At 49.9% G+C, this 16,831-nt stretch overlaps 9 protein-coding genes and 1 non-coding gene across 10 annotated transcripts; 6 read left to right on the top strand and 4 right to left on the bottom strand.

Moving 5' to 3' along the window:
* Positions 1–530: 530 nt before the first annotated feature.
* FOXG_04343 (uncharacterized protein) lies at positions 531–3,460 on the bottom strand. The gene is made up of 3 exons (XM_018382335.1): positions 2,778–3,460; positions 1,740–2,723; positions 531–1,690 (listed from the first exon to the last, which is right to left on the bottom strand). The coding sequence occupies exons 1-3, from the start codon at positions 3,414–3,416 to the stop codon at positions 1,532–1,534; spliced, it is 1,782 nt and encodes a 593-aa protein (XP_018239030.1). The 5' UTR covers positions 3,417–3,460; the 3' UTR covers positions 531–1,531.
* Positions 579–1,494, top strand: FOXG_04344 (uncharacterized protein). Its single transcript, XM_018382336.1, has one exon. It carries the CDS (start codon positions 704–706, stop codon positions 1,181–1,183), a length of 480 nt encoding a protein of 159 aa, XP_018239031.1. The 5' UTR covers positions 579–703; the 3' UTR covers positions 1,184–1,494.
* Positions 3,461–3,540: 80 nt separating the features above from the next.
* On the bottom strand, positions 3,541–7,004 carry FOXG_04342 (transcription initiation factor TFIID subunit 5). Its single transcript, XM_018382334.1, has 4 exons — positions 6,489–7,004; positions 5,978–6,160; positions 5,125–5,930; positions 3,541–5,076 (listed from the first exon to the last, which is right to left on the bottom strand). Exons 1-4 carry the CDS (start codon positions 6,645–6,647, stop codon positions 3,948–3,950), a joined length of 2,277 nt encoding a protein of 758 aa, XP_018239029.1. The 5' UTR covers positions 6,648–7,004; the 3' UTR covers positions 3,541–3,947.
* Positions 7,005–7,129: 125 nt separating this feature from the next.
* FOXG_04341 (uncharacterized protein) lies at positions 7,130–8,425 on the top strand. The gene is made up of 2 exons (XM_018382333.1): positions 7,130–7,283; positions 7,365–8,425. The coding sequence occupies exon 2, from the start codon at positions 7,591–7,593 to the stop codon at positions 8,137–8,139; it is 549 nt and encodes a 182-aa protein (XP_018239028.1). The 5' UTR covers positions 7,130–7,283; positions 7,365–7,590; the 3' UTR covers positions 8,140–8,425.
* Positions 8,426–9,442: 1,017 nt separating this feature from the next.
* Positions 9,443–11,033, top strand: FOXG_04340 (uncharacterized protein; the record flags this gene model as incomplete). Its single annotated transcript, XM_018382332.1, has 4 exons — positions 9,443–9,589; positions 9,639–9,716; positions 9,766–10,611; positions 10,659–11,033. 4 exons carry the CDS (start codon positions 9,443–9,445, stop codon positions 11,031–11,033), a joined length of 1,446 nt encoding a protein of 481 aa, XP_018239027.1.
* A 385-nt stretch (positions 11,034–11,418) lies between these two features.
* On the top strand, positions 11,419–11,792 carry FOXG_04339 (uncharacterized protein; the record flags this gene model as incomplete). Its single annotated transcript, XM_018382331.1, has 2 exons — positions 11,419–11,686; positions 11,734–11,792. The coding sequence occupies 2 exons, from the start codon at positions 11,419–11,421 to the stop codon at positions 11,790–11,792; spliced, it is 327 nt and encodes a 108-aa protein (XP_018239026.1).
* Positions 11,793–12,296: 504 nt separating this feature from the next.
* On the top strand, positions 12,297–13,587 carry FOXG_04338 (uncharacterized protein). Its single transcript, XM_018382330.1, has 2 exons — positions 12,297–12,804; positions 12,853–13,587. Exons 1-2 carry the CDS (start codon positions 12,454–12,456, stop codon positions 13,462–13,464), a joined length of 963 nt encoding a protein of 320 aa, XP_018239025.1. The 5' UTR covers positions 12,297–12,453; the 3' UTR covers positions 13,465–13,587.
* A 36-nt stretch (positions 13,588–13,623) lies between these two features.
* Positions 13,624–15,717, bottom strand: FOXG_04337 (uncharacterized protein; the record flags this gene model as incomplete). Its single annotated transcript, XM_018382329.1, has 1 exon — positions 13,624–15,717. One exon carries the CDS (start codon positions 15,715–15,717, stop codon positions 13,831–13,833), a length of 1,887 nt encoding a protein of 628 aa, XP_018239024.1. The 3' UTR covers positions 13,624–13,830.
* Positions 15,718–15,858: 141 nt separating this feature from the next.
* Positions 15,859–16,035, bottom strand: FOXG_18803 (uncharacterized protein; the record flags this gene model as incomplete). The annotated part of the gene is made up of 1 exon (XM_018398945.1): positions 15,859–16,035. The coding sequence occupies one exon, from the start codon at positions 16,033–16,035 to the stop codon at positions 15,859–15,861; it is 177 nt and encodes a 58-aa protein (XP_018239023.1).
* Positions 16,036–16,641: 606 nt separating this feature from the next.
* FOXG_18802 lies at positions 16,642–16,734 on the top strand. Its single transcript has one exon. It is a non-coding gene; the product is annotated as a tRNA-Glu (tRNA).
* The last annotated feature ends 97 nt before the right edge of the window (positions 16,735–16,831 follow it).

Genomic DNA, 16,831 nt, shown 5'->3' with positions numbered 1-16,831 from the left:
CGCATGATGGAGCGGAGTTGTTCGGGGAGAGGGACTTGTTTCGTCGGATGAACGGTTGGAGGTTTGGCTGGGGATGTATGCCATGTTGGTGCAGTCGCTGTTGTGTGATTTCTTCTTCTATCTACAGCATAGCATTAGCTAGAGTAACAGGCCATGGCAGAAACACTCACGATGCAGCGCCCATTGCGGCGAACAAGACCCCGACAGAGATGTCTTATATCTTCCACAACCACCCAAGTCTCTTATTGAGCGCTCTAAGCACTCGGTATTCTGTAAAGAACTGAATCCTCTGGTCCCGCCTCTCGTCATGACAAGTACTGTCGCACAGCCATTGCGCATCGCTCGGGAGCTGTTCATTGCCCACCACAGCGCATTATCAACAAATGCAATTGTTTTAACTTCAAATAAACCGTAAAGAGGACGTAAAATCGCCTCGTGTAAAAAGGCGCCTTTTTATTTCACCTGTTCGCAGTCGGAAGCCGAGCCGGTCTAGAAATGACGAAGAACAATTGTATTTTCTTATCGATAAGATCCAGAACCCCTGCTTGGCGTACCCGCATTCGGACCTCGCATCCTAAATTTTACCGATCGACTTCAAGTCTACCTATCTGAAGCTTCACCACCAATCTACGGTCTTCATCGCTGTCAGGGCCGTCAATCCGTCTTTTTACGGCCTCGCTCATATTAGCGCTTCCAATTCACAATGGCCAAATTCTCAGTGTCACCGGCGACTCTCTCGCCTCTACGAACAACACTCTCAACACCATGCTCACCAACCCGCCTCTCCCTCGGCCAAGTCCGTCATGCCACATTCATTCCTCGACCACGCCGACCATACACATTCACTCAGCTCGTAACTCTATCCGACGGCTCCTCATACACCATGCGAACGACTTCACCACTGCCCATTTACCGCGCTACAAAGGACACACGCAACACATTGCTGTGGCAGCCATCTGAGAAGTCGCTCAAGAACGTCGAGCTTGATGAGGCCGGTAAATTGGCTGCTTTCCGAGAACGTTACGGCCGTGCCTATGATGCTTCTCACGCTGAGGAGGGAGAAGGTGATGCTGAGGCAGCTGATGAAGGTTATGCGGATCTTATCACTGGATATGCGCCATCACAAGATGCGAACGCTATGAGGGATTCAGGACCTAAGAAGCAGGCTAAGAAGAGAAAGTAAACAATGATACAATGTTGTGTTGTTAATAGAGGAGGAACCGCTATCACAAAAACCGTAACGACCCAATACCAACTTGGGGTGGAAATGAGTCTTGTATAAATTACTATTGAGGACATCCGAGAATTGGAAGCATGAGATGGATAGGGGGTGGTTCGATATGTACAACAGCTATAAAGCCCCCGAGGCTTGTAAGATATAAAAAAACACGTGTCTCCGATTCTCGGAACTGATCAATAGTCAAACATCTCTGTGGACGTGAATATAATTCTTCCTCCCATCAAGAGCTCAACCTCATCGCTACCAGATAGAACCGTCAAGATGCGTTGGGGAAACCGGCACCCGGTCCACCTAGTCCGAGTCTTCGTCTATCCTCGCTCGAGCACGGTCAACAGCAGTATCGCCCCCCTTTTGCTGCTGTTGCTGCTGGTATACTGGTGGCCTATAAAATACTGACTCGTCGTCTTCAGCGTCAAGCTGCATCAAGAATGTCTCCCACTTCTCAATAAGCTGTAACATGTTAGCACGCTTCTATCTTCACTACTTTCACTGTACTCACCTCCTTTTGCGCCTCAACTGCGCTTTCAAGGAATGTCTCGACACCACTCTTGAAGTCTTCCACTTTCTCCTTCTCGAATCGATCAAGCTCGCTTCTCATCAACCGACCCATATCTTCGAATAGAAGTCTGGCCTGGTGCACCTTGCGCTCTGACTCGCCAACTTCGGCGCTCATTTGGTTGAGTCGGTCTTGCTGACTCTTACCTTGTCTCAAGAGCTTGTCCTGTGTAGCCTTCTTCTTCTGTAGTTCCGATTCCGCAGCATGCCACGAATAGAACGCCTTTTGTCGCTGGCCAAACGCCTGCTTAACTGAACCGATAAGGCGAATGTACTCCTCAAGGATAATGCCGAATGTCAGAACATCTTGTTGTGCCTGGCGGTCGTACACATCTCGGATAGTAAGCTGGAGCTCGGAAAGAGCATCGAGAGGGCCTGATAGTGAGGGAGACAGTTCGACAGTGGAGAGCGCGTGAAGGGAAGCCGAAAAGTCGCCAGCTGCCTCGGCCATCATCTTACGTTGGCCGACCATGGTCTCCATAGCCTTAAGAAGCCCCTTGAGCTGATTCTCGAGAGCATCAAGATAGACCTTGCGATCATGGAACCAATCGTCTTGTTCCACAAACTTGTTACCACCTCCAACATTGATACCTAGAGACCCAAGCACACCCTTGCTTTCGGTAGGAATGGGTTCCCGTCTCTCCTTGTGCTTGACGTCCACATTGAAAGTTTCGCTTTCCAAGAAAAGCTTCAGATCGGGATCGTGCTGGAGCGTGGGGTGTATCGCGGTCTTGTTGAGCATCTTCTCCAAGGCAGCTCGTCGGCTCTCAACAAAGTTGCTATCGAAACGACCGACAGCCTGCTTCTCAGGAGGAGGCGGAACCACAATTCCAGGGTTGTTGCCGTGAAGAGTAGTGTAAAGCCAAAGGAAATCGCGATATCGGCGCTTGACTTCGAACTCGGGCTGTTTATATCCCTTGGAAGTCGTCTATTTCTCTACGTGAGTACTTGATTGAGTTAATTGGAGGCCGGCGCTTCATACCTTGGTTCGAACGGAATAGACAATGTGGGAACTTGTCAGATCACCAACTTTGTGAGGATCTCCAACCGTAATCTGGAACGTGGGCTTGGCAGCCTGCTCAACACTAACGCTCGGCTGATTGCTGCTCCTAACTGCACTGGGCTGGGCAGCCTCAACGGGAGGAGGTGCGCGAGGAGCTTTTGGTCCATCGTTCTCATCATCGTCGATATGGTGAGGATCCACAGGTCGTCGTTGCTGCTGGGTTTGAGGCATGGTGGTACGAATCACCATCTGCTCCTTTTGCGGAGGCACCGGAGGGGCATCCTGAGCAGGGCCATTGTCTTCGGTGGCGGCGCCGAGAGGACCAAGAGGATCATCGACAGCTTCGAGACGTGTGGGTTGAGCGACCAGGCGACGAGGTCCTCTTGATGGACGAGGGGCCGATGAGGAAGCGGAGGGAGCTGGGTTGGACGATTGCGAGGCCGCGGCTTCAGGCTGCGATGCCTGTTGCGATGCGGCCTGTGACGAGTCGGCCCAAGGCGATTCTTCGACGTCCATTTCTAAATAATGCGATCGCGAGACGCTACCTCTGTTAAGATTTATAGTCGTCGAGGTTGATAGAATGGCTTGAGAGGTAGAGGTTGGAAGCTTGGAGAGCATGCACCCTCGCTCTCCACGCAGGCGGACGTCAGCGGAGACGGCCCCACTCTTCCCCGTAAGGCAGGTACGTATCGTTATATCAACGAGCTTCAACTTACTCGCCTTCAAAGACTACCATAGAATACTCAGATATGCAATCAGTAATCAAATATGGAAATAGATTCGCAGTATTTCGTAGTTATCACTCAGATTCTATTATTACAGGAAATCCATGCTCTCTTGCAAAGGATGACATCAACCCCAATACGATTTCCTGCGGACTGCTCTCTATTCCAGTTTGTTCAATGAAACCAGCCTCTTCAGTTGGTCTCGAAATTCGGAATCATCCTGCCCTCGCTGTATATTCTCAGTACCTGTGGTCATGACTGCTATGTGAAGGTAGCCCATTGCGCCTCTCCTGATTGTTTGACCCAGTTTCATCGTCGACTATTTGCGAGGTCTCGCCGTCAACCCCAAATCTATTCCAAATTTAGCGGCAAATTGTTGCCTTCGCCGTTTCTCGCGAGCAACTAGGTCGACTGCCTCCCGCTCCTAACGTTCGGGGTCGTAACAGCCGCCTACAATGACCAAGTTCATCCGTGTAAACTTGACCTTCATCACTGGTGTCTTCTTCGTCGGGAACGCGCTGATCTGATCGGGAGTAATCATCACCTCCTTATTCTTTTTCTTATGAGTTCCAGTGGTGCCGCTGGTACCCGCTGGTCCTGACGTTCCGGCTGTCACTCGAGAAGCTTCACCAACAGTGCCTCCTGCGCTTGTGCCATCGGCCCCTGTTGCTGTTGCATCGAGGCCTGTCTGTTGCTGGCTCGCCTTTTGGGGATCAGAAGGCAGCTCGACATCCCAGAGTCGGACTGTGCCATCTTGACCACCAGAAGCAAGCACGTTGGATTCAACGCTGAAGCTGAGTGACCAAATTCCGCCCTTACCGTGGCCACGTGACCGCTTGATGCGTGTTCCTTTCTCAAGGTCCCAAAAGAAGATGTTACCTGCACAATCGGCACTTGCTAGGATCTTGCCATTTGGCGCGCATTCCATGGCGGTGATGTATTCGTTGTGGCCTGTAAACACGCGGACACAGCTGCCAGTTACGACAGACCACATACGGATCGACTTGTCAGTCTCATCAGAGGCGGAGAAGACATAGAGACCGTTAGGGTGCCATGCAAGCGCTGAGATGGCCGTGTCATGCCCAACCAACAATCGTTGAGGGGAAGCATGATCTTGCATCCACAGTCGAACAGCTTTGTCATATCCTCCACTGATGAAATAGTGTCCATGGGGACCCCAGAGTGTCCTGAAAGCAGGTCCATCGTGGGACTTGTATAGACACAGGCAACTCCAAGACTCTAGTGACCACAGACGGATCTGGCCATCTGCAGATGCGGATAGTAGCAGCTTCGGTCGCGTGTCCATAGCAGGGTTCGACTTTCCTTCGTCGCCAAAGAGCTTCTGCGGAGGGCCAGAAACAGCATCGGAGAAGGACACGTCGTAAACAGGCCCAGAATGTCCGATCAATTTGCGGCTGTTGAACTTCGCTTCTTTCTCGTGCGCGTTCATCGTGGGTAAGGCTTTACCATCCAGCGACCAAACCCGGATGTAAGATTCCGTGGTACCAGCTGCCACTAATTGTCCATCGTTGGAGAAGTCCATACAGGCAACACTGTAGCTGGTTAGTATCAGCGGTTCCCACAGGGCTGTCAAAACTCACCTTCCAAGCGTGTTATGGAATGTAAACATGCATGCGCTGATAGGGACTCCCACGCCTCCCGTCGCACCATCGATCTTGAATCGGTCGCGATTCTCTCGAAGTTTTTGCATTTCTAGCATAATGTCCCTCGGTCTCGAGGGTGGTAAGGGTAACTCTGCTCTGCTTGGGGCATCTGCGCTCTCCTCACGCTTGATTTTTTGGTCGAATTCCTCCACTAGCGATGTTTTCCCGGGAGGTGGCGGAATTCGTCGCTCCTCTTCCTCAAGCTCAGCTCGCACATCGTCACGCAGGTCGGCATCCATAGGTAGGGGTCCAAGCTTCAGGGGAGCGGTTGGGTCGAGAACGTCCTTGTTAGACAAACCAATATTGACGCCCGGGATACCTTCATTGGTATCCACGCTCTCTATCTCCATGTTCCTTGACCTTCTGTAAACAGCTTCGAAACTGAAGGGGGTAATAGGTCCACGAGCTGTAGAGTCAATCTGGCAATAAGTTGCCAGGACTTGTCGAATCACGGAACCACCCTGATCAGATTCGCGTTCCAGAAAGTTGAAAAGATCGCCGCTGGCATGTTGGTTCAGAGGGATTCGGTACTTGTTTTCCCGGTACAGCTTTGTCATGGGGTTCTCGTTGATGTGCTGCGGGAGTGTAATGGTACCAAGGGTCTTGAGATCATCCGCGTGTACTGGCTGGAAGTTAGGACCGATGTCTCTGAGGAAAGCTTTCGCATCTTCAGTGTAGGCATGTTGGACAAGTTCCAGGAAAGAATAGACGAAGACGGGCCACAGCAGCTTGGACAGTTCGAACTGGAGTTGTCAGCAAAGGAAACAGAGGGCGGATGGCCATGGCATACCTTGTATATGTCCAAATTGTTCTCGACCCATTCACGTAGAAGCCCAAAGGCTCGTTGGTACTTTTTTGGGCCGAGGTTGGCCAGTTGATAGATAGGCTTGCCATCGGGGCCAAGATGTTTAGATTCCTGACGAAACACCTCTTCGGTCCGGTTGAACCCCCTCTTGAGCAAGTAGTCCGTAACCTGTGCATGGGCTTTAGTAAGTGTATTTCTGAAGCCAGGTTCCATCATAATTATGATGCGCGCGCTGATCAAATATATGTGTTTGTAATGGATGGATGATAGTCTGCATTACTGCGACTCAAGACCATGAAAAGTTCAGGTAAGCACTCTGGACAGGTTACATAGAGACAATGTGCAATATGGCCGATGCTTGATTTGCGTTGTCATGGAAAGTGCCAAGGGGTTCTGTGATACTGGCAAAAATGATATAATGGTCGCCGTTAGGCTGGTGGTGTAATGGAATAAGACAACCATGTAGAGTCAAGCAAACGAGTAGAAAATGACTTACGATCTGGTTGAGGTTCTGATTCGACATTGGGCCTCCGGATGAGCCACTTTGGCCCGTCGCTGCGGTTGTTGTTGTGTGTGTTGGAGCTGGAGGTGTTGGTGCAGGCCCTTGATAGCCCGGCGCTTGAGGGGCACCTGGTGTTTGTGCTGGCCCAGACATGGTGAAGGGCAGTGACTATTAGAGAAGAAGCCGGGTTTGTATTGGAGCCTAGGTGTTCGATCCAGCCTGTCTACGCCACACGCTGGTAGAGAGTGTGTCCCTCAGCGATATGTCATTCCCCAGCCGTGTCTTCGGATGGGGACCAGCTCCTGTCGCTCTTCAAGGTGATGAGATGAGAGGTCACAAACTGCTAGTCTGTGGCAGTGTTTTTCTTTGTCGGGTATTCGAAAGATGTGGTAGACTGGATTTATCTGTGAATTAAAAAGGCTCGAAGATGAATGATTGTAGCTAAGAAGACGATAAGATCCTAAGGTTTGTGTGAGTTGTAACCTCGATTCAATAATGCTGAAAGTTAAAGCGAATCGTGGATGATCAAACGCGCCAAAGCTTAGCAGAGCGCGCCTGAAGGTTAACCGATGATTAAGCGGCGCAACATGATATTGAACTCTACGAGGCAATAAGAGCGTGGCACACACAGTAATATCCAACTTGAAATATCCAAATATCTCTTTGTTACCCTTTTTGCTTCTTGGGAGCCTTTTGCCTATCGTTCATCTCAACAAATCGTGCTACTGTTGAAATAATTGATTGAGCACGCACGCACGGGCCGCCGCTGCGATCTGGCAGCGACAGCGGGTACGTACCTCTCACCACGTCTTTCATTCATTGAGATCCGTTTCGGTTGCACTTCAACTTACTTCAATTTCACTGTCATAGAGAACTCTCTTACATTTTATTCATCTGCTTGCATAACATAAAGCCTTTTCGGAGATTAGAAGCCCGATCATACTTTCTGAGTATTTGTTCAACTTCAACCATCACAAAACTCTGTTCCAGCTGAGCCCCGTGTTCAACCGATAGTTGGAGCATAAATCCAAGGATACTTCATCATCAACTTCATCGCATACATACACGAAAAGCTCTCAAAGTTCTGGTCACGGCCATGGATTCCCCAAATGATATCGAGATGGCTGGTGCCGAATCATCACGCAATGAGCCATTCACCATTGAAGAGAACATCCGCCAGCTCAATGCCATCGACCAACAAATCATCCAGCTCATGAAACACACTGCCACAGCACTCAACGCACTCACAATACCAAAATCCACAGAAACCGACCAGAACATGGATCCATCAGCCGAACCTACCAAGCCATCACTAGATCCTGGTACACAAAAAGAGGCCTTCGCCTCTGCGACAGATCAATTCTTCCGGGCACTTCACACTGTCGACGTCAAGATCAAACGCCAGGTCATGGCACTCGAAGAAGCCAATATCATCAGTCTTGCTCCACCACCTCGTCTGAATAAGACGGGTCCCATTATCCCACAACCGACGCCCAACGGAGTGGGAGCTGTGGGCAACATCGGAGCAGGTTGGCTGAACAGTCGGGGGACAAGAGTTGAGAGGGATATGGAGGCAGAGCTCTGGGGAAAGGCTAAGGAAATACTGAAGGAGAAGGAAGCGAAGCTGGAGTCGGGATCACGATAGAATGGAATTCCGACCTGGATTTTACATGCAATGTTGCTTTGATGGAAGGTTTAGGAAAGGGGCCAATCATGTTCCCGGTCATTCCGATAGAACTCCAAAGGAAACATCCCTTTAAGACCTTTACTGCACAACACAAATCCATTGATGATGGAACTTCATGTTGCAAGTCAAGCCTTGTGTTATTGCTTACCCTAAACCGACTCAGAAGCTCTTAATTACAGATTGTGGCAGATCTCTATAACTTTAAAGTGAATATTTCATACCAATAAAAAACATTCAACAAAGACCGGGTGTGTCAAATAGGTGCGAAGTATTGTCTCATTGAATCCTAGTCTCACTAGAGGCGAAGCATGCTTTCATAGCTGAGTTGACAGAAACCGCTGGGAATATCGACGATCACCAAAAGCATAGACTTGATCACATACGAGCCATCCAATGAATGGAATCAAAATCCGTGGTACCTGGGCCAGATGCGCTATCAACTCTACCTTCTCCTAGGGTAGCTAGGGCAAGGTAGTATCGTACTGGTGCATGTTGAGATCAATGCATGAGCTGCATCTTCAAGGGCTTCTGTTTATAATTTTAGGTGATGCCTTCAAGTTGATGACCAGACGTCTAATAAGCTCCTCATGAAAATACTTCACTTCAGACTCTTGGGTCCAAGAGGACCAAGACTTGAGTGCAAACATGGCATTCTTGGATTCGGGTATATCGGACCCAGTCGACGCACGTTGCTCTATTAGCGGACAATAAAGCTCCGGCAAACCCCCTGGCACTGCAGGAATTAGTGGGAAAGCACCACGCCTGATATCAAAAGCAACCAATCGCCATCGCGCTTTGTGTAATGACAGGCTGCCGAAAGCTCCGGAATGACGCCCTCAATCGATGGAGCCCCCTGGAACCTCAAGTTTTATGGAGGGCCCGAGGTGGGAAGTGGGAGAGGTTGGCGGCCTTTTTACTTGAACCGACAAACAGGAAACAACTTTTGAGTTTGCCCAATTTCCTCATCTCCTTCTTCCTCTTCATCTTTGGCCTCCCTAGAGGAGTTTTATTCTGCCTCGCTGTACAAACGCAGTCATTTATTTGCTCTGCTCTCAGGATCTCCCTATCTACTCGCTTATCGAACCACGATCTTCCAGCGATTGCTGCTTACAATTGAATCATCTGGACGCCGCTAGACATCGACGATCCCCCACCGACGGTTGTTGCGACGGGAAGAACGGAGCCGAACCTGCGATTGCTCACAATTTTGCACGGAGACATTGGATCGTGATATTGACGGAAATTTGAGGACGATACGGTCATGGTTAGCGATTATAGATTGAAGGCCATTGCGGCGCCTTCGCTGTCCAAGGTTGCGACAATTGCGCTTCTTGTCACAGCTGTACAAGCCCACGACCACGATGCAAGCCATATTCCTGAAGGCGAAACAGTCTCTTTGGAACCTTTGGTGCGTTTTACAGGCCTGAAAACTTGAGTTAGCGGCTGACGAGCAGCAGGATACGGTATTGTGGATTCACATCTTCATTCAGATGTTAGCGTACGGCGTTATCTTCCCTGTCGGTATGGTTTTGGGTGTAAGTAAACAAACCTACTCAGCCTTGGCACAATACTGACATCCACGAGATGACCAAGAATCGATGGCACGTTCCGACCCAAGCCGTCGGCACCATTCTTGCTATTCTTGGCTTCTTCCTTGGTCATGCGCACAAGGGCCGCGAGTTCATTCCGAATCACGTCCATGGCAAATTTGCCCACATTCTCCAGCTTCTCCTCGCCGCGCAGGTCGTTCTCGGACTCTACCTCAAGGGACATTGGGAGAAAGGCATCAATGGCAGAATTCGAAAGCTGATCCGTCCATGCCATTCTTTCATCGGCAAGCTTATGCCAGTTCTGTCATGGACACAGATGATCTTTGGTGGAATCACAGCTCTTGGCTTTTGTCAAGGAGATCATACTGGACAATGCGCCGCTCACTTTATTATGGGTGGTGCTTTCATCGCCTACGGAATTCTTCTCACCATCATCCTCGTTGTTGGCCAGCTCTGGATCCGACGACATGGTCGCTCGCAAGAGTTCTACGATAGCGTTGCGATCGCTACATGGGGCTGCGTCAACACTTTTACCGAGCATCGTTGGGGTACAGACTGGGTTAAGAACGATTGGCAACATACGACGATGGGAATCATTTGGTGGTGTGCTGGTTTGGCTGGTATCTGGCTAAGCAAGGACCGCGATGGAAACCCCAAGCGCAACTTCATTCCCGGCTTCGTCATTTTCATCACAGGCTGGGCCATGTCTGCGCATCCCCAGGAGCTGATGGTCAGTGCTGCTACGCACACGATGTTTGGATACACTCTTATGGTCGTGGGCATTACTCGTATCATTGAGATTGCTTTTGTCCTCAGGGACGCACACTCCATCTCAGAAGATGGTCGAACTGCCAACAGCTTCCAGTTTGTTCCTGTCTTTGTAAGTCGAATAGTATTCTGCAGTAAAAACTCAGCTAACGTTTACAGTTCATGTATGCCGCTGGCTTCCTTTTCATGGGTGCTACAGAGGAGCAAATGAATCTTGTTGCTGGCTCGGCCATGGATCATGTTTCATATATCCTTATTACCTACTCGCTTGCCTCGATAATGTTCCTTTTCGTCAACATGCTCATTGGTCTATGGGACCGCCTTGCTCATCCTGTCCTGGACACCAAGGAGCTCGGCAACAACCACTACGCAAATGGTCTCGCAGTGGAAGACGGTCAACTACGAGATGCTCAAGAATTCGAGTTAGATGGGTTGATGAGCGACGACGATGACGATCCTAGTCGAAGAATGCTCGGACCCAACAGCGAGGATAGCGCAGCTACTGTTGGACGAAACCAACAAACTCGTGCTTAAGGGAGGACTATGATCTCTCGTGAGATGTATATTTCGAGACGGGATGGCGCATACCTAGAATGTTCATAGGGGTATTTGGCGTCATTTGATGGCATGTATATGATGCTGAAATGACTATTTGATGGCATGGAAAGCGGCATTTTCAGAATTGTATTACTTAGGCGCAATTGATTGGGATTCATGAAAACATTTTGTCCGCATGTCTTGACTTTCTCTGGAGGAGGCGTTCTGGAACATGCAGCTCTGCCGATCCCCGCGGCGGGGCACACTTTAGCGCATTCCTTACCGAACCTCCACCGAGATTTTCGACCCCGTTAAAAAAAAAGTTGAGAACTTCTTATCGCAAAACCTCCATCCATCACCACAACCAACACATATAGTCACAATGCCTTCCGTCGGCAATCCCAACGGCCCCTCCAAGAACCGCCTTGCGGCGCGCGCCTCAAGTGCCCGCAAGGAGCGACGCAAGCGATCACAAGCACCCAAGGATAAGGTCGCAAAGGCCGATACTACACGAGGCGCAAGGCCAGGTCTTTTGCCTACGAGTGGACCTAGGGCCAAGTTGAGCGCTAAGAAGGCGCGCAAGATGGAGAAGAGACTGGCGCATGCTATGAAGAGAAAGATGGAAGCCGAGGGCGAGGCGGAGATGAAGGGTAAGTTGCTGCTAGGATGGTTGTGGATAGAGTGCTGACTTGGGTAGATGCGCCAGAGGTTGAGGGCGAGAAGGCTGAGGAGGTTGAGATGGGCGATATTCAGTGAGGGATAGTTCCTGCGGGAAAGGAAGACAAAACTACGAACGAACAACAAATGATGAAGAGTTCCAAAGAGGAGCCGTTGCAACGACGATAACAGCTTGCGAGTAGACTCTACCACGAGGCGAACCTCACACCCAAAACGAGACTTCAGAACGAAAGGCATCCCTGAGATCAAGGACTGGACGAGGCTGGAAAATTGCTATAGGCCACACGGAGGAATCTGCGCTCCAACTTCCATAAGGCCAAAGGTCGAGGTCCCAAAGTTACATATGAAGGGAGACCGTAGATCTTCTGAAGATCAACGAAAATGATAATAAATCTTCCAACTGTGTCTGCGGAACCCATGACGGTGAAAATTGAATGGTGCCATTTCTGGATAGATATCTATGTCACAATGATGCAGAGACAAGAGACAGTTGGCGGCTGTCCGTCTGGAATTCTGGATTGGCCGTGATTCACTTACCTTTAAAACCACAACCACAACCTCCACCTTCATCTCTATCCTGCTCAGCGCACCACAACTCACCAAATATTGAATACCAAAATCGCATTTCTTGAGCTCAAGCGTTAACTCACATTTCTTTTTATCTCTTCTCACAGCTGGTAGCTTCATCTTTACATCTACAAAATCTCATCTTGGAGCACTCTCGCCATTCCATCATAAAATGAGCACCTCATCGCCTTCCACGTTTCTACAAAATGCGGCCCAACAAATTCTGAACACCGTCCTCCTCAATTTCATGACCGCAGACTTCAAAAACCACGTCTTCTACAACTCCAACCACCGCCTCGAGGAGGCGAAACAGAAGGGGGTTACCCTCAGTGACATCTCTATTGGAGACGACTGTCTTCCTACATGGACTGGCCGCACTTGGGACCCTGATGCAGAGTCTCTGCATGATGCTCTTCAAGGTGATGCCTTGAATCTTCTTGAAGCTCAGGAGGCTGGCATTATGGTCCGTAGGGATATCATCTGGAAGAGCAACCGCAAGCTGGACGAAGCGAGAGCCGAGGGTGTTGCGCTGGAGGACATTCGGATCGGACTGAACTTGCTGCCAGTTTAGGGTGCTGCAGCGGAAGAAGCGATCCCGTTTCTGCTCGAACATGATGAAGGGAACGATGACCACAGTTCCCCCGAAGGCAGCATCCATGAAGATACAGACACTTCTGAAGGAACTCTTGTTAACGTTAACACCGAAGACTCTGATGAGGACACGCTCATGGTCATAGATGATGCCGAAACTACTGACGACGGCAGTGACTCCGATATGGAGTTTGTGGTGATTGGAAATGACGATGAACTCCCCGGCAACGAGATTGAAACATCCAACATCTTCGACCCTGAGCCATCATATGATGATTCAGATGACGACAAACCAAACATTTTCCACGGCGCTCAAGTCATGGGCGTCCTGGCCCAACGCTCTATTGTTGACCTCGAAGTTTACATCGCCGAAGATGACGAGGAGATTCAGGACCTTCCCCGGATGGAGTTGGCTATCGATCAAGAGTCTTACGAACGGTACTTTGGAACCGATGGAGCTATTGAGCTCGAGATCGTTGGAGGTCGACTCATTTGCACTGGAGAGCTTTTTGAAGAGGACCAAGAGATGACATTGGATGATGTGGCGGATGATTTGGAGATCTTATCACTCACGGCTAGCGACGAAGAATAATTGGAAGCAGAGGACTGAGATGGGAGCGGCGACGACAAGGGTTGAGAACTTTCTTGATGGCCCCGGGAGTGCTACAGAAGCACAGATTCCTTAGACTGAAGCGGAGAATGGTATTTTGCGGGAGACTGAAGATGGATATTTCTGGTGAAATGGGATAGAACTCGCACAGATTTGATTCTCGATCATGTCTTGTATCTAGACCCCTACGCACAGCCAGTATCTAAAAGCAATTGTTTTCATCACAAATTCCCGACCAATCTTGTAAAATGACAACATCAAACATCAACCTTTCTTTTCCTTCGACATGTCATCTTATTCACTTGAGAGCATTCCACCCCTCGTTTGTAACCTCGACAATAATACCTCTCACAGTTCATCCTCGTTTACGGGCATCGACATCTTAGGACGGAACGCTGCTCGCACAAACTTGGATAGCCCTTCAACACGCGCGCATGTAGTCTCAGGAGCCTGAGGAACTTCAGGGATCTGCTGAAACAACTGCGCACTCTGATGAACCTGGGAGTTCTGATAGTGCGCATTGTTCTGGATCTGAGGACTCTGCAAACCGAGGACCTGGCCCATCTGCATCTCCAGCTTGGCAACACGACTTTCCAACTCTCGGTTCTTCCTCTCTAGCACTTCATGCTTACTACTCCCGGCTGTGGTCACCGAAGACCTTCCTAGTCGAATCATCTTCGTAGTCCGAGCAGAGGTACCGTTTCGGGCGCCAGCTGGATGTCCCGCAGGGTTGGTTCCACGACCAGCAGAAGGGCTCCCTGGGGTGACAATAATGGTCGATTCCTCTGTCTCCATGGGTGTGAGCAGTAGGTTCCTCGGAGTTCGCGTCGGGGTTGCGAACAAGTCCATGTTGAACTGATTAGGCATGAAAGCTGAAATATCGCCAGCTTTCATGTGAGGTCTAGCGTTCGCGTGCAGCTTGGCAGAGCGGACGTTGGAGTAGGTTTTGCCTGAGCCTTTGCAGCCGAACTTGATGCACATATAAGCACTCTCTCCATCCAAAACTACCATGCCCTCGATATCTTCCAAGATTTCCTCTGCGGGCTCCTCAGCCAGAGCATGGAAGTTCGCATTGGCATGTTTTCGGGCGCTGGCGAGATGCTGATATATAGCGTTCATTCGTTTGCAGCCAGGTTTAACACAAGTCCAGACACCTTCCTCCATCGAGTAATCCAGCCCGTCGAGGTTCTCATTTGCAGAATCGAGCTCCTCAGCCAAGGCATGACTGTCACCGCTGGCGTGCTTTTTGGCATTGCCCAGATGCAGGAATAATTTGTTGAATTTTCGGCAACCGCGCTTGAGGCACCTCCAGCCGTCACCGTCTTTCAAGGACTCCATGCCTTCGATATGTTCGACGGATTCATCAGATGAAGTGGCGATCTCCTCCGCGGCCATGAGGTGAGTATCAGAGTTGTAGTGACTCTTGGCATTTCCAAGCCCTTTGATGACAACGTTGAACTTCTTGCAGCCTTGTTTGGTGCACTTCCAGAGTAATCCATCCTCCGCAACCTCCATGCCATGTACCGCGCTCTTCTTCCAGACTTCTTCGCCTGATTCGTCCGCGTCTGTCAACCCCAAGTCTTCTTCCGCCCGGACGTGACCGAGTGATCTGCTGTGCTGCTTCATAGCGCCATAAGAGTCAAACTGGAAACGAAACCGGGGACATTTCTCGTTGACACATCTGCCTTTTTTGCCACCAGCATAAAACTGAATTCCGGGCAAGACATCTCTATCGCTATTGTAATCGAGGTCATCGTCGTCGAATTTGACATACCATCCGTCGCGATGTTCGTCGTCTTTCAGGTGGTTGAAGAAAGCCTTTGCTGTACTAAAGACTTCCCCGTGTCGGTGGCAGCTGCGAGAAGTGCATCGGAAGGATCGAAGGCCTTCCTGCTCGGCCTGGAGTGCAGAGGCAGTAGGAATTCTCGAGAGTAAGACCTTGCTCAGATTCGCGGCAGTTCGATGAGCGCCTGTGTCTGCGTGGCGGTTGAACTCAGACTTGCACTTGTAATCTGTACCGTAGTGCCGGCAGCAGGGTTCGTTACAGATATTTCCATCTGACGCGAAAGGCCCAAAAACATCATCTTCTGCGGTCTGATGACTAGAGTTGAGAGATGGTGTGAACACCGAGTCGTTATCATCTGCAGTGTCATCCGCAAGCCAGTACTTGTGACCGCTTGAGTTTCGAACATGCTCGCGAAAGAGTGCATTTGTCTCAAAAGCTTCTCCTACCATCTCGCAGTCTTCATCTTCACACAACCACCGGATATCATGCTTGCTTGCCTTGGAATGTCGCTGGAGTGCAGGCTGAGCAGCAAAGCTCACATGACATTGCCCGCACGCATAGGGACCTTGGTGCCAGTTCTTTTCGTGCTTCTAGCACTCTTCGGCAGAGACAAAGATCCAGCCATCGCAGTGAATGTAGGGACAAGTGAAAGTGAACTGCTCCGCTTCATTCGGGCACTCGTTCGCGACGTAGTAGCCTTCGGGCGCTTGTTGAAGAGGCTCGTCGTCGAGCGACACGACAGAAAGAATGTCTTCACTGGAAGACATAGTCATACAGGGTGATACGAGCGTATCGATGTCGCTGATTCAGGCTGCAAACTTCAGTTTGCGATTCTAGAAGTCTGTTTGTGTAAGGGTGTGCAAAAGGGGGCAGGCGGGCGCGACTGTACCTTTGAGCACTTTGAGCGACATAGGAATATGGTATCTTCCAAAACCACCCCAGCAACTCTGTAACAGCTTCGTTCACTTGTACGAAAATGAAACAAGATGTTGCGCTTATTGATGTGATTCGAGATGCACTCTGGGTGTTGACGAGGTAAAAAGAGGGATCAACGCGAAAAAGGAGGAGAGTAGCAAGAAGCAGAAGACAGTCTGTTTACCCACGACGGGCAGCGGCGTTGCTGGGGGACCGACTGGGCTTTTGTAACTGTCACTGCCACTGCCACTGCCACTGCCAACCTGACTTGAGCACGAGCTAAGCTTGCTCTATCGCGCACAGCGCAAATGAAAGGCTAATATTTTGGAGAAGAAGAGAAGAGCAATGATAATGATAATTGGGAAGTGACTCTTGCCATCATGAAGACCAATGATAGTACTGCGCTTCAACGTATGGGAATCATAGAGCGCTAATCCAAACTCTATTTCCAAGCAACGTCCGGTATGGTGTAGTGGCTAACATTTCGCGCTCTCATCTTCAGCTGAGGGATCAGTACCGCGGAGCCCAGGGTTCGATTCCCTGTACCGGAGTCCTTAATCTTTTGCCGTTCTTGGGTCTTTCTTGGTTACCAACTGCATTTCCTTTCTCTTTTTGTCATCGGGCGTGGCTTTATGGAACCGATGTTGT

This window comes from Fusarium oxysporum, chromosome 4, assembly GCF_000149955.1.
Source record: "Fusarium oxysporum f. sp. lycopersici 4287 chromosome 4, whole genome shotgun sequence".
NCBI lineage: Eukaryota > Fungi > Ascomycota > Sordariomycetes > Hypocreales > Nectriaceae > Fusarium > Fusarium oxysporum.
Note: the sequence above shows the minus strand (reverse complement) of the source record. Positions and strands in the feature narration are given on the sequence as shown.

Bases quoted from the DNA above. Each gene is read 5' to 3' on its own strand.
- FOXG_04342 (XM_018382334.1), bottom strand. From the start codon at position 6,647: ATGTCTGGGCCAGCACAAACACCAGGTGCCCCTCAAGCGCCGGGCTAT. The intron at 6,161-6,488 runs GTAAGTCATTTT...GCCCATGCACAG, and splicing joins ATCAGAACCTCAACCAGATC to GTTACGGACTACTTGCTCAA. The intron at 5,077-5,124 runs GTGAGTTTTGAC...AACCAGCTACAG, and splicing joins TTCCATAACACGCTTGGAAG to TGTTGCCTGTATGGACTTCT.
- FOXG_04341 (XM_018382333.1), top strand. From the start codon at position 7,591: ATGGATTCCCCAAATGATATCGAGATGGCTGGTGCCGAATCATCACGC.
- FOXG_04343 (XM_018382335.1), bottom strand. From the start codon at position 3,416: ATGCTCTCCAAGCTTCCAACCTCTACCTCTCAAGCCATTCTATCAACC. The intron at 2,724-2,777 runs GTATGAAGCGCC...GTAGAGAAATAG, and splicing joins TCTATTCCGTTCGAACCAAG to ACGACTTCCAAGGGATATAA. The intron at 1,691-1,739 runs GTGAGTACAGTG...AACATGTTACAG, and splicing joins CAGTTGAGGCGCAAAAGGAG to CTTATTGAGAAGTGGGAGAC.
- FOXG_04338 (XM_018382330.1), top strand. From the start codon at position 12,454: ATGAGCACCTCATCGCCTTCCACGTTTCTACAAAATGCGGCCCAACAA. The intron at 12,805-12,852 runs GTTGCGCTGGAG...CTGCCAGTTTAG, and splicing joins ACGAAGCGAGAGCCGAGGGT to GGTGCTGCAGCGGAAGAAGC.
- FOXG_04344 (XM_018382336.1), top strand. From the start codon at position 704: ATGGCCAAATTCTCAGTGTCACCGGCGACTCTCTCGCCTCTACGAACA.